Source organism: Corticium candelabrum, chromosome 3 (assembly GCF_963422355.1).
Source record: "Corticium candelabrum chromosome 3, ooCorCand1.1, whole genome shotgun sequence".
NCBI classification, from domain to species: domain Eukaryota; kingdom Metazoa; phylum Porifera; class Homoscleromorpha; order Homosclerophorida; family Plakinidae; genus Corticium; species Corticium candelabrum.
The window spans coordinates 1,856,462-1,872,618 of record NC_085087.1 but is presented as its reverse complement, the minus strand read 5'-3'; the positions used below and the strand labels follow the sequence as shown (position 1 = coordinate 1,872,618).

Sequence of the window (16,157 nt, the reverse complement as noted above, 5' to 3'; positions counted from 1 at the left end):
TCCACTTTGAAGCAATTAAATACCAGGTGATTCATCATGACAAAAGGATTATATCTGTGTTGAGCTGAACTTGAATCTTTCAGAAAATGATTGATTGGCTTTTCTGCTTCTTCTCTTGTAGCCGTGCCATTTGATTCCTTTCAGACCTGACGTGCCACAAGCCTTAGAAGTAATGGGAGGACCAATGACATAATGGTGCAAAGATGCAGGATTGAGAGCTGCCACGTATAACTACAGGGACAACGGTCTCTAAAGCTATCCAGCATTTATTGCAACAACTTTCTTTTAGTCTTTGGCGGTATACTGCTAAACTGATTTGGACAGACTAGCCATCTGTAATATTGGCAATGTTATGTGGGAGTATGTGTGATTTGTTTACCCACTGTTAGTGGGTAAAATATATAACATAATATTACATACGAATAATGAGTTATATATATATATGCACGCACGCACGCACGCACGCACACACACGCACGCACACACGCACACACACACACACACACACACACACACACACACACACACACACACACACACACACACCACCACCACCACCACCACCACCACCACCACCACCATCACCACCACCACCACCACACATACATCACCAGCAACAGCAATCTAAACATGCACATTACAACAATATTACACAAACATACACAAGTTCAACAATTAAACAGCTTCTATAGCCATCTCTAGCTGCATCATCCAAACACCAAATACCTTCTTTAATTAACTTTCTGTTCTTGTCCTGCATAAACATGCTTCCTGCTCAGTCTTCTCCATAAGTGTTGCACACGCCTTCTCCATGACCGGATCTTCATGTTTCTTAGGAAGAGCAGAAAGGTCACGAATGGCTCACAAAGACACGGATACAGAGGAGAACACTGAAACATATATATCTGTATTAACAGGCAATACATCCAACAAAATAGCCTTATGATCACTTGATGAAACTGTTGCTGCTTCACATCACAGAGAACTTACTTTAATTGTTTCATTTCAGGTGACTTGCTTCTCCTGCAGTTGAGAACAAAAAATCTTGAACGATGTTGATCTTGCCTTTGAACAGCTGGATGCACTAATGTAGTCAATGGTGAAACGCATGCTCCAAGACACCCTGACGCTCTGGACATGCAGCAATCTCCGTGACTGGCAGCTATCAACACTGTGGGTACAACATCTGCATCCAAACTGGCTCTGAAAAATGAGAGCCATAAACTCTGTTGCAACTTCTCAACACTGCACAGTCGTCTCTCTTTTCCTCTCATGCACTAGACAGACAGACAGACAGACAGACACACACACACACACACACACACACACACACACACACACACACACACACACACACACACACACACACACACACACACACACACACACACACACACACACACACACACACACACACACACACACACACACACACACACACACACACACACACACACACACACACACACACACACACACACACACACACACACACACACACACACACACACACACACACACACACACACACACACACACACACACACACACACACACACACACACACACACACACACACACACACACACACACACACACACACACACACACACACACACACACACACACACACACACACACACACACACACACACACACACACACACACACACACACACACACACACACACACACACACACACACACACACACACACACACACACACACACACACACACACACACACACACACACACACACACACACACACACACACACACACACACACACACACACACACACACACACACACACACACACACACACACACACACACACACACACACACACACACACACACACACACACACACACACACACACACACACACACACACACACACACACACACACACACACACACACACACACACACACACACACACACACACACACACACACACACACACACACACACACACACACACACACACACACACACACACACACACACACACACACACACACACACACACACACACACACACACACACACACACACACACACACACACACACACACACACACACACACACACACACACACACACACACACACACACACACACACACACACACACACACACACACACACACACACACACACACACACACACACACACACACACACACACACACACACACACACACACACACACACACACACACACACACACACACACACACACACACACACACACACACACACACACACACACACACACACACACACACACACACACACACACACACACACACACACACACACACACACACACACACACACACACACACACACACACACACACACACACACACACACACACACACACACACACACACACACACACACACACACACACACACACACACACACACACACACACACACACACACACACACACACACACACACACACACACACACACACACACACACACACACACACACACACACACACACACACACACACACACACACACACACACACACACACACACACACACACACACACACACACACACACACACACACACACACACACACACACACACACACACACACACACACACACACACACACACACACACACACACACACACACACACACACACACACACACACACACACACACACACACACACACACACACACACACACACACACACACACACACACACACACACACACACACACACACACACACACACACACACACACACACACACACACACACACACACACACACACACACACACACACACACACACACACACACACACACACACACACACACACACACACACACACACACACACACACACACACACACACACACACACACACACACACACACACACACACACACACACACACACACACACACACACACACACACACACACACACACACACACACACACACACACACACACACACACACACACACACACACACACACACACACACACACACACACACACACACACACACACACACACACACACACACACACACACACACACACACACACACACACACACACACACACACACACACACACACACACACACACACACACACACACACACACACACACACACACACACACACACACACACACACACACACACACACACACACACACACACACACACACACACACACACACACACACACACACACACACACACACACACACACACACACACACACACACACACACACACACACACACACACACACACACACACACACACACACACACACACACACACACACACACACACACACACACACACACACACACACACACACACACACACACACACACACACACACACACACACACACACACACACACACACACACACACACACACACACACACACACACACACACACACACACACACACACACACACACACACACACACACACACACACACACACACACACACACACACACACACACACACACACACACACACACACACACACACACACACACACACACACACACACACACACACACACACACACACACACACACACACACACACACACACACACACACACACACACACACACACACACACACACACACACACACACACACACACACACACACACACACACACACACACACACACACACACACACACACACACACACACACACACACACACACACACACACACACACACACACACACACACACACACACACACACACACACACACACACACACACACACACACACACACACACACACACACACACACACACACACACACACACACACACACACACACACACACACACACACACACACACACACACACACACACACACACACACACACACACACACACACACACCACACACACACACACACACACACACACACACACACACACACACACACACACACACACACACACACACACACACACACACACACACACACACACACACACACACACACACACACACACACACACACACACACACACACACACACACACACACACACACACACACACACACACACACACACACACACACACACACACACACACACACACACACACACACACACACACACACACACACACACACACACACACACACACACACACACACACACACACACACACACACACACACACACACACACACACACACACACACACACACACACACACACACACACACACACACACACACACACACACACACACACACACACACACACACACACACACACACACACACACACACACACACACACACACACACACACACACACACACACACACACACACACACACACACACACACACACACACACACACACACACACACACACACACACACACACACACACACACACACACACACACACACACACACACACACACACACACACACACACACACACACACACACACACACACACACACACACACACACACACACACACACACACACACACACACACACACACACACACACACACACACACACACACACACACACACACACACACACACACACACACACACACACACACACACACACACACACACACACACACACACACACACACACACACACACACACACACACACACACACACACACACACACACACACACACACACACACACACACACACACACACACACACACACACACACACACACACACACACACACACACACACACACACACACACACACACACACACACACACACACACACACACACACACACACACACACACACACACACACACACACACACACACACACACACACACACACACACACACACACACACACACACACACACACACACACACACACACACACACACACACACACACACACACACACACACACACACACACACACACACACACACACACACACACACACACACACACACACACACACACACACACACACACACACACACACACACACACACACACACACACACACACACACACACACACACACACACACACACACACACACACACACACACACACACACACACACACACACACACACACACACACACACACACACACACACACACACACACACACACACACACACACACACACACACACACACACACACACACACACACACACACACACACACACACACACACACACACACACACACACACACACACACACACACACACACACACACACACACACACACACACACACACACACACACACACACACACACACACACACACACACACACACACACACACACACACACACACACACACACACACACACACACACACACACACACACACACACACACACACACACACACACACACACACACACACACACACACACACACACTTTACTTTCACCCACTTTGTTATGAGCCACAATAAACATTGATACAATAAACCAGGCATCGGTCAACACACCAGAAGTCACAACAACCAGAGTCAAAAACGTGAGCTGAACTACAAAACGACATTCTAAACATGAAATATCTGCACCCAACATCCATAAAGCTTAACTGAATGAGTAGACGATCTATTTCTATTGCTATTCACACGAGAAGCGTAGCAGAAGGAACTACAAACCAAATATGACCCTTTAATAAGAGTTTGTCAAGTAATACCTTGTAGAGTCAAATAAACTGTATTGCAATTGCTACGTATTGAGTTTGAAGTCGTGCATGTAAAAGACCCTTTCCAGTTTTTCAATGATATAACTGTGTAGATCAACCGATTGTTACAGTTGTCCCCAGTTTGAATGATGTGTTGGGAGTTGTAGATGAGTTGTAAGTTGTATGTCGGTTGCCGGTGGGGCTGAGTCAACAATACACTTTAATGTTGTAGATGTGTTTGAACGACAACAGTGCCTGAACTGAGAGTGAGAATAACATTCCAAAGTCTGTCAAAGATTAGAGCAAATTAATCAGTTTGCAGTTTTCATTGATTCTACAAGTAATCAGTACAATGACTGTGAAAGACTGAAGCAGGCTGATGACTAAGCAAACAGATGAGGTGAGACACAAACAAATCAACCAGCAAAACAATGAGTCGAACAGAAACAGACACTTCTCTATTTTTTCCCAAACTGTGAATGTAACAATCGCAAAAATGAAAGCATCGACAACTACTGAAACGTCTGATAATCATATAGTATTATCCTAATGAACAATATGTATTTACTTAATATCTATATCAAAGAAAAAATCATCCGTCTTACCTACATGCAATCTACTTATCTTTGTAATTAATATAACTCTAGCGTTACATCTCTGTATAATTATAGAAATCTCCCTACGCCATCTCATCCTAAAGTCAACCGACTTCAGTGCTTCCACCCTCCAAATTTTGTATTCTTTGAGTGAGGCTTCAGGAAGTTATCAACCTTCTGACCTCAGAGCCCTAAGTGTTCAAACACCAAGAAACTAAGTTAGGAGTGCAACAGTTGTCCCATCCTAACTGACAGAGTTTTGTATTTGTATTTCTTTCATGTCGTCTCTCAGTGGCATAGCCTGCCTCTTCAGATGCTCTGATTAAAATGCCCTTGCTCCAAGGGTGCGCCATGCTCCTGTCTCACTCCGTGTTTGCATGATTCTCCCGATGCATAATCATACACTAAAATATCGCGACGATTCTCTGCTTCGATATACTGATCTCTTGGCTCCTTGCGATGATGCAGTTGGAGCTTGGTCAACTGCACCATCTGGACATAATAGAATCGTGCTGCCAGACTAGTCCATCGTCAAACCTGCAAGTGAGAAAAACCAATTCCATCCAGTTTTACTCCACATTTGCATTTGTTTATGGATGACTTAAAGGGCATTGGTAGACCAAGCCTCAGAAAGGACGCGAGACTGAAATTCTTTGCAATAAGTGCATACCTATCTAAGGATGGCAAGGCCTTTACCGAGCTCCAGACCACATACCTTGAACAAAATATAATCTTGCAGCATCCCTTCTGTGAGTTGCAGAAAAAAAGACAATGAGCTGCAGTCAAGAAACCAACTTCTGAGCTCAGATTGTGCTGAAGCTTACCCTTTATAGCTGAAAGGGTTGACAATGACCGAGGCCTCAGTGTTCATCATCTCCTAGTCTAACTGGAGGCAAGGACTCCAGCAGGACTAGCATCAGATGTTGGTGCATTGAGAGCTTCAGATGTACAGTAAAGTATTTGGCTGACATTGTGCTTCATCATCATCACCATCTTGTAATGATGCACTTGATAGTGTGTAAAATACTACTAAAACTAGCAAACAATTCTATAAGATAATGTTAAACAATAAAGCAAATTTAATATAAAACATTAGTGTTAACAATATGAAAAATAAATGTTAAACATTACCAATATATAACAAAATTAATGTTCATAAAGAGAAATAAAGAAATTCTCACTAGAGGTTTAATTGTCTGAATGCATGGTTTTCACTTGCCCAATGTAGACAACTTCAAAGAAAAGGTTACTGGTTGATAATTTTTTAATTCCCTTTTTCAATCAAATGACATCCCAGTTAATTAAGCAGCAGGTAAGGAAACAATATGTAACTAACACGTGACAAATACAAGTATGACTAGTTCATATTGCAGTCTTCAACATGTAGCATGTCCAGATCACACTTTACATACAATGCTAACCTGCAGCCACACAGCCACATGAAGATGCTGCACCTAAAGGATAAATTAAATATCCTGACACAGTAGCTCATCAGATTCGATCATTGTCAGATTCACTTAGTCTACCTTGACATTTCAAACAATGATCTGACCTAAAGATAAACAACGACAATGACCTATCAACTCAACATGAGGTCAGTGTAAGGTGGGGGAGACAACTGGCTGGACACTGAGCCTAGCAGTGACATCGAGCATCAAAATATCACCATATGGAAACACTTCGAATCGCTCACATGGAATAACGAAATTGGCAGGAGGGAACTCCACTCATTTCTGTTGGCATACCGAACAACCTCTCATACAACCACAGCGACCAGTCCGCTGTAAATGAATTGCCGACCATTGCACAACATTTGCTTGACCCATTCAATGATGCCATGCGAGATCAAGATCAGAAAACTAAGAAAGAAAGTCAAGTGTTTTGAGACAATATCAAAGTAGGGGACACAGTATTGGGTGTGTGGTGACTGTTGAAAGAGGCAGAAACACGTAAGCCATACCAGGATATTTTATAAAGTAACAGATGAGAACAAGATCGACACAGTCAGCAGAAGAACCAGACAGAACCAAAGGCAAGACAAAGTGTGTGTGAAATATGGAATACGAAGAATAGCAGAAGTATAGGACAAACTCGGATATCCCGGATACGACGCCCGGATCACGCAAACGGAGACGCAATGGTATGTTGGCATTGATAGAAGAATTGCGTGCTTGGTTACTACGGTTGTTTTATCGCATCATGCAGGTAGTGGGAAATTACTGCTGTGGGGTTGCTGCATTTTTGAGAAATTTAAATTTTGAGCTTTGAATACTTACTGTCTACACAATGTTTTTATTATTATAAAATTGTAAAGTTTGACGTACAATAACAATAGCAAAGAGTTGTCTTTATTTTAGAATTTCTGTTGGCATGCAGTATATGATCTTTGTGTGTAGGATCTCTGTCAGGCATCGAAAGAAGGAAATGTTGACAAAGTTAGTCAACTGGTTAAGCAGAAAATTGACATCAATGAACTCCCAAAATGTTTGTCTTCCAACTCCGAAATTCACAGTGATTGGACAGCTCTTATGCATGCTGTGTATTACCACCATGTGGTTGTGTGTGAAGAGCTGCTTCGAGTTCGTGCTGACCCTGACCGAGAAGATGGAGATGGAAACACTGCTATACACATTGCAGTTAGAATAAACGATGAGCATATGTGTAGAGACATGGTTTGCTTGTTGGCTCGTCATGGTGCTAATGTGAATGCAGTGAATCGAAGAGGTGAGACTGCAGCCCATGTTGCTGCTGGGAATGACGATGTGACTACACTGCAGGAATTATGGAGTCATGGGGCTGATTTTAGCTTGAGAAACATTGAGGGCAAGAGACCATTGGAAGTTGCTCAAGATAAGAAAGTGATTTTGAAGACAAGGAAAGCTCCTGCATTTCTACAGTCGTGTATGGCAAGTATGTAAAGTGTGCAATACTGAATTTGCTATTGATTTTATTTGTCAGTATTATGCATAGCATATTGTAATCAACAGAGCCAGACAAGCAAACATGTTAATAGACAGACAGACAGACAGACATGACACTGGAAGATAAACAGAGAGCAAAGACGGAAACGATCTGATCCGCAGAAACTTGACGTGGTAGATATGTAGACAAATGTGAAGGAGAGAGACACCACACCGCGAAGAGAACATTAGTTGATGGTAGATGTTAATATTGATATTGATGATGTTGATATCAAAACCAGCTGAGACACACGGGGGGGGAGGGGGGGAAGAATCATTGAAGGCTTTTCTACATAATCTAAACAGATTTCATAGGACAATCAAATTCACTGCGGAATGGTCGACAACCGAGACATCGTTTCTGGATACAAAAGTTTACCTGCAAAATGGCAAACTACACACAGATCTCTACACGAAACCAACAGATTGTCACCAATATCTACGTAATACAAGCTGCCATCCTCAACACAACAAATCTGCCATTCCTTTCAGCCAAGCTCTTCGATACCATAGAATCTGTTCAGAAGATACAAATTTTTCAAAACATTGTCATGAACTGCAGAAGAATCTTATTAGAAGGGGATACCCTAAAGAGAACATCTTGAGGGATATAGAAAGGCTACAGAAGTATCAAGAGAAAAGAGTCTATCACCATCAGCAAGACACTCCACTAACAACTCAAGGTTACCACTTGTGGTCACTTACCACCGATTTCTTCCTCACCTGTCAACTATGCTAAAGGCCATCATCACTTACTCAAACGATCAACCACACTTCAAAAGATCTTCCCGTCATTTCCTAGAGTGCCATACAGAAGACCAAAGAACTTACGAGACATTTTGGTACACTCAACGTAAACAAACGAACTGTCACACCAGGCAACACCAAATGTCAGTCTCAGGGATGTAAGACCTGCTCAATAATAACAACATCTGATACATTCACAAGCAACACAACAAAGAAGACCTACAAAATCAAAGGCTCATACAACTGTAAAACATGCAACGTGATATACTTGATACAGTGTACGAAGTGTGGCATGCAATATGTCGGAGAGACAGGACAGTGCCTCCATCAACGAATGAACAATCACAGAGCAGACGTAACGAACAAACGACTGGAAGGCAAACCGGTAGGACGACATTTCAACAAACCACAGCACTCTGTAGAGGATATGAAAGTCACCATCATTGACTATCTGGGATTGAAAGACGACCTATCCTGCAAGTGCAGAGAATCAGAATGGATCAGGAAACTGGTGACCTTCGACCCATATGGATTAAATATAAAATCAGACATGCTTTAGTAAATAGCTGGTTTTGATATCAACATCATCGATATCAATATTAACACCTATTGTTTGAAATTTTTAAACATCTTAGCCATACGTTGAGCCAGAAGGTTTTTACTGAAACATTGCTCATTATATATCTTTACCATCAACTATTGTTCTCTTCGCAGTGTGGTGTCTCTCTCCTTCACATTAGACAGACAGACAGACAGACAGACAAACAGACAGACATTGTCTTGTTTGACTCCAAAACTGGATACAACATTGATCTTGACATTTCCCTTGCCCACCTGTGGAAGAGGTGACATCTTTCCCGCATCTGCTGGTGTTGATGGTGCCACTGCAGAGATGAAAGCAGACAGGAAGAAAGCAAAATACAACAAACAAAAATTACCAGGAGGTTCAATCGTCAATGCAATTCCATTAGTAATGGAACACTTTGGAGCATGGGGGATTGATGGATGGAAATTCATAAAAAAAAAGATAGGAAAAGTCAGCAGACAAAGTTGGAAGACTAAGTACAACTGAGTTTATCCACTTCTGGAGCAAACGATTTTAGTCCAACTCCAAAAGTGCAATACAACGTGAACATCATCTTCATTGGCTGGAGACAACATGTACAGATGTGACTTTTATGCCACTCAGTACTTTAGCCACTAGCTGACACTGAGGGGTTTGCATGTACTGTAGTATAGCTGCTTTTAGAGTTCTTAGAGTTGTTAGTTCCTTCAAGTTTTCTTTGGAGTTTAGTTTTAGTTCAGGAACACTGGTAGAGTTAGACAGCATATATAGCATATTTGCATTGCAGAAATGTATGACAGACAGGCAGACAGACAAACAGACACAGACAAACAAGCTGAATAACTAGCATGACTGATGGACACAGACAGGTGGGTAGATAAATAGACAAACAGTCTGGTAGATAATAACCGCACACATATGCATTAACAGACTTGCTACTTAACAGTGAACCGATAATTGTTTGTAGGATTACAGCCTCGCCACAGATGTCTCACGAGAGGAGAAGTTTTGCAGAAGATGCAGGCGGCAGAAAAACAGAATCAAAAGCATAGTGAAGAGTTACGCAACAAAAACACTCAAATCGAATCATTGAAACGAGAGGTACAGAGACTTGAGGCAGAGAGCAGAGAATGGCAGGAATTATGTACAAATGTAGCTAAGCGAAACAGACTAGACAAAGTGTAGCAATTTTAGATTGTTGCAATTTGGCGTTTGCCAATGACGATTGTCGACTGTCTACAAGTACGTTATTTGGACAAACAGTCAAGTGCATCACTTAATTAATTTAGGCTGGTATGGTATGGTACATGACGATCGAGTGCATAAACCATACTCTAATGTTGCTATGCGTATATACAATACGAGTGCTCTATCATGAGAGAAACATGATGTACTATAGTGGTTAACTTTCTTTGGTTAACTAAAATTGAATTAATAGATTTAAATGAATTCATTAGATGGAACTCATGAGTTCCATTTGGGTTCCTTTCTTAGTCATATTCATATTGAATTCTGTATTATAACATTTCTGTTGTAATTTTCCCCCAGGAGAAAAGCCCACCACTAAATTTAGTTTGTTTTTCTGGTGGAGTTGAAAAGTCTCTTATACACAGGATATACTTTTCTGTACATTGATTCTACAAAATCATTGTAGTTAGAGAAGTTCCAGGATCCTGCATAGTTATCATGGTTTGACATTCAAGTAGTTGTATATTTACCTTGATTGTTATAGGGTGACCACATGCTGAATGAGTGGAGAGATAAACACTAAAACATAATTGCACCTACTCGAAACATTTGGACGTTTTGATCGACCTGTCTGCAGTACATGTACTGTAGGTCTGTCTCATCGAGCTTACTAAACTTTAGGTTATGGTTTTCAGACACCTATAAGTTAGATGTATTTCTTGATGCTTACTGCATAATTTATAGTGTGGCAAAATATTCTTTGCTGCAGCGTATGTGACTTAGTCAAACCAACCACTTTAATTAATTACTGTAAATTTGCATGTGGAGTTTTATTGAGTGCATATTTTAATTTGTTAAGAGACAACCACAGCATGCAGAGAAGTTTTAATCCTATAATTGCATTACTCTTATTAAAATCAACCCAAATCTAATCCGGGTGTTTCAAACACCAACACCACGTGATCGATCGGCATAGGAACGAGTGTGGTATGTCTTCAAACTTTAGTGCAAACCAGGTTGCTTACAGATTGTAACTCTCGACTCTATTATTAACCGTTTGCACTATTTAGTATCAAGACGCATTTCGATCGTCACGACTATGCAACTGGACGGTCCCTCGAGTTCACAAGGAGGTTTCACAGTCCTAGATTGCCTTACAATTCCCTAACAGTCTACAATCTAATAAAGTCTTATGCTCTGCGTAGAGACCTTCTAGACTGGAAGGCTTCACGACACCTGTTAGCAACGAACGAGGACATTTACTACCGGATATCAAACGCAGCACCAAGTCTCCTTGGGGCTCTTTTCGTGGTACGTGGCAGTTGAAAAAGAGCGACATGATAAAGACCGTGCCACAGCAGTCACCGACAAAAACATGGCAGTACTAGACGACAACGCAAGTCTATTTTCGTACGTCAAACTAAAAGTACTGCTTTATGTATTGAATAGCACGTATAGAATTAAAGTACTAGTTACAACTACTTCATTACTTCGTAAAATTTGTCTGCAGAGTGCTCTCCCTGATTCTCTTTGTGGCTTTTAAAAAAGCCGGTTGGTTGGAGTCTAGAACTAGCTGTAGCAGTCTAGTACTCGAGACTCTGCGAGCCTTGTTTCTTGCCGCCTTCGGGTCCCCCCGTACGCTTTGGCAAAAGAACTGAGTGGATGTTGGGCAGTACGCCTGCCTGTGGCAGACAGACACCGTGGAGAAGCTTGTTGAGTTCCTCGTCGTTGCGGATGGCGAGTTGGAGGTGACGTGGAATGATTCGCTGTTTCTTGTTGTCTCTTGCGGCGTTGCCTGCCAACTCTAGTACTTCAGCGGCCAAGTACTCAAGCACTGCTGCGAGGTAGACTGGAGCACCAGCGCCTACACGTTCGGCGTAGTTTCCTTTGCGCAGCATACGGTGGACACGACCGACGGGAAACTGTAGTCCTGCACGAGATGAACGGCTCTTAGCCTTGGCGCGAGCTTTGCCTCCTTTACCGCGTCCAGACATTCGCAAGTCTCAACGATATCGCAGAAGAAAAATGTTCAGTTTATGTGCACGCCGCCCTTTTACGGTCGCGAGCAGATCCAACCGAGTCGGCAACTGGCCAATCACCGTCGAGTAAGGCGTTGGCTCCCGTTCAGGTCCGCACGCATGCTAATCGCCGATTGGTCGGATTCGATCCCCACAGTGCGCAATCGCCGTGAACCCACAGTCTGGCCTTGTGTTGGCGGGAAGAGGTCGCGTTCGAAAGCTAGTCTCATATACACGCGCCACACATGGCAGGAGGTAAAGCCGGCAAAGACTCCAAAGCAAAGGCGAAGGCCATTTCGCGTTCGGCGCGCGCAGGACTTCAATTTCCTGTCGGTCGTATTCACCGTCATCTCAAACTCCGCACCACCAGTCACGGTCGAGTAGGAGCCACAGCCGCCGTCTACTGCGCCGCCATTCTGGAGTATCTGACAGCGGAGGTTCTAGAATTGGCGGGTAACGCTTCGAAGGACTTGAAAGTGAAACGTATCACTCCACGACATCTTCAGCTGGCAATTCGAGGCGACGAGGAGCTCGATTCTCTCATCAAAGCTACCATTGCGTGGGGAGGTGTTATCCCACATATCCACAAGAGTCTCATGGCGAAGAAGACGCCCATTCCGAAGCCCGGCGCCCCTCAACCTCAGTAATTGAACGTGGTCGAAACTGTCGCTGACTACGTGGCTTCTATTGCCATGTTGAGTCTTAATTTTAGACACCGCGTGTGTTTTTAGGTTCGTGGAGCGTTCTGTGGTGTATATATGCTTTTCATGTCATCGTGTTATACAACGCGCATGCGCGCCATGTGAACTCTACTTCGCAGCACCGCATACTTATGTTGTACGCTCTAGAAAATAATAAAATGTCAGTAAACTTACTGTGTCTGGAAAGCAACGTAATGAACGGAGTAGTTTGATTACGGTAAACTCATCATTCATGTTGAAGCCATGGTAGAAAGTGTACAGTACAAAAAGCCAATACACAATCACTCTGTAATGTAGTTTCTCTCACACTTATCATTCTTATTAACCACCGCGGCCAAGAGTACAAGTACACAACTGCATCCTTCAACACTACATATGCAGTGTAGCAACTTTGTCTTGTTGGGACGTGGCCCACTGACTGCCATCTTCACACTCAATACGTAATAGATCATTTCAAAACCCAAATTATCTAATTGAAGCTGTGTCTACACAATTAAATAACTTGGTATTTAAATAGTCACCACATAATATTATAGTTAATTAATAGTCACACAAAAAAAGCTAACAAACTTGTCTACTCTGCATACTAGACTGGTACAACTTTCGGTGCTTGTGACATGTCACTGTAATAGGTGTGTGTGTGTGTGTGTGTGTGTGTGTGTGTGTGTGTGTGTGTGTGTGTGTGTGTGTGTCGTGTGTGTGTGTGTGTTTGTGTGTGTCGTGTGTGTGTGTGTGTGTGTGTGTGTGTGTGTGTGTGTGTACGTGTGTGTGTGTGTGTGTGTGTGTGTGTGTGTGTGTGTGTGTGTGTGTGTGTGTGTGTGTGTGTGTCCATATGTTCATGTATATATTCGTAGAAACATTCCGCGTAGAGTGAGAGCATTTAGCCATCATTCAAGACTAAGAAAAACAATGAATTTCTGCTACAACACTGCTAAAAATGTAAATGTAGACTGGCACTATCACAACAGACAAATATAAACGACAAACAAGCCATGAAAAGGACAAACCCAATAAAATCTCAAAAATACCAAAATGATAAAACAGGACAAAATACAAATACATGTCTAGTTGGACTGTTTAGCTCTTCAAATCCGCTGTTAGAGCTATAGTCCACAATCAATATGCAGTGACCATTGTCATAGACAGAACAAATTAGTGTCAAATCCCAGTAAAATACCTAAAAAGACCCACTTAATCATACCACACTTCTCTCTTTACTAGAATGTTAATTAATAAATCCCCACAATACAGTGCACTCACAAACATACATAACTTGTCCAAGGCAGTCAAACCAGCATTACACAAAAACAGGCACCCATCCATTACTCAAGCCAAAGATGAAAGTGCCTCCTCAGCAAAATACTGCACGTCATAGTCAGAGTCTTGATTCAGCTTCTCCAAAATAGGCTTCACTTTTGTGTTCAGGGTCCTAACGAGACAAAACAGAATCTCAGCTACAAATTGTAAATGTCACATCATCACAACTTCAGTTGTCAAAAAATCATCGTCTGCAGGTACAGCAACAAGAAAACTGCTCACATTACCATACTTCTTCGAATAAACACCTCAGCAGCTATTTAAGCTAGCGCTCCAACTGCGGTGTTTTAAACAAGAGTGGTGTTTATTTGTTAAAAGCTCTCTGTCCTTGCTTTGGGAGTGTCAACATT

General features: G+C 43.5%; 5 protein-coding genes across 5 annotated transcripts in view; 3 read left to right on the top strand and 2 right to left on the bottom strand.

The window, feature by feature from the left end:
• The first annotated feature begins 8,453 nt into the window (after positions 1-8,453).
• LOC134177070 (E3 ubiquitin-protein ligase mib1-like) lies at positions 8,454-11,949 on the top strand. The gene is made up of 3 exons (XM_062643773.1): positions 8,454-8,516; positions 8,708-9,221; positions 11,551-11,949. Exons 1-3 carry the CDS (start codon positions 8,454-8,456, stop codon positions 11,766-11,768), a joined length of 795 nt encoding a protein of 264 aa, XP_062499757.1. The 3' UTR covers positions 11,769-11,949.
• Positions 11,950-12,736: 787 nt separating this feature from the next.
• Positions 12,737-13,290, top strand: LOC134176726 (protein Flattop homolog). The gene is made up of 3 exons (XM_062643383.1): positions 12,737-12,787; positions 12,842-12,904; positions 12,977-13,290. Exons 1-3 carry the CDS (start codon positions 12,761-12,763, stop codon positions 13,157-13,159), a joined length of 273 nt encoding a protein of 90 aa, XP_062499367.1. The 5' UTR covers positions 12,737-12,760; the 3' UTR covers positions 13,160-13,290.
• Positions 13,157-13,817, bottom strand: LOC134176724 (histone H2A-beta, sperm). Its single transcript, XM_062643381.1, has one exon. It carries the CDS (start codon positions 13,763-13,765, stop codon positions 13,355-13,357), a length of 411 nt encoding a protein of 136 aa, XP_062499365.1. The 5' UTR covers positions 13,766-13,817; the 3' UTR covers positions 13,157-13,354.
• Positions 13,818-13,952: 135 nt separating this feature from the next.
• LOC134176725 (histone H2A.V) lies at positions 13,953-14,663 on the top strand. The gene has a single exon (XM_062643382.1). The coding sequence runs from the start codon at positions 14,035-14,037 to the stop codon at positions 14,434-14,436; it is 402 nt and encodes a 133-aa protein (XP_062499366.1). The 5' UTR covers positions 13,953-14,034; the 3' UTR covers positions 14,437-14,663.
• Positions 14,664-15,700: 1,037 nt separating this feature from the next.
• The window catches only part of LOC134176723 (serine/threonine-protein phosphatase 2A 65 kDa regulatory subunit A alpha isoform-like), a 30,681-nt gene continuing 30,224 nt past the window's right edge, over positions 15,701-16,157 (bottom strand). The window contains exon 17 of the mRNA XM_062643380.1: positions 15,701-15,919. Within this exon, the coding sequence (XP_062499364.1) occupies positions 15,817-15,919 (103 nt within the window). The 3' untranslated portion in view covers positions 15,701-15,816. The remainder of the gene's footprint in view (positions 15,920-16,157) is intronic.

Bases quoted from the DNA above. Each gene is read 5' to 3' on its own strand.
- LOC134177070 (XM_062643773.1), top strand. From the start codon at position 8,454: ATGTTGGCATTGATAGAAGAATTGCGTGCTTGGTTACTACGGTTGTTT. The intron at 8,517-8,707 runs GTAGTGGGAAAT...CTTTGTGTGTAG, and splicing joins TGTTTTATCGCATCATGCAG to GATCTCTGTCAGGCATCGAA. The intron at 9,222-11,550 runs GTATGTAAAGTG...AATTGTTTGTAG, and splicing joins TCTACAGTCGTGTATGGCAA to GATTACAGCCTCGCCACAGA.
- LOC134176726 (XM_062643383.1), top strand. From the start codon at position 12,761: ATGTCTTCAAACTTTAGTGCAAACCAG. The intron at 12,788-12,841 runs GTTGCTTACAGA...TGCACTATTTAG, and splicing joins CAAACTTTAGTGCAAACCAG to TATCAAGACGCATTTCGATC. The intron at 12,905-12,976 runs GTTTCACAGTCC...TGCTCTGCGTAG, and splicing joins TCCCTCGAGTTCACAAGGAG to AGACCTTCTAGACTGGAAGG.
- LOC134176725 (XM_062643382.1), top strand. From the start codon at position 14,035: ATGGCAGGAGGTAAAGCCGGCAAAGACTCCAAAGCAAAGGCGAAGGCC.
- LOC134176724 (XM_062643381.1), bottom strand. From the start codon at position 13,765: ATGTCTGGACGCGGTAAAGGAGGCAAAGCTCGCGCCAAGGCTAAGAGC.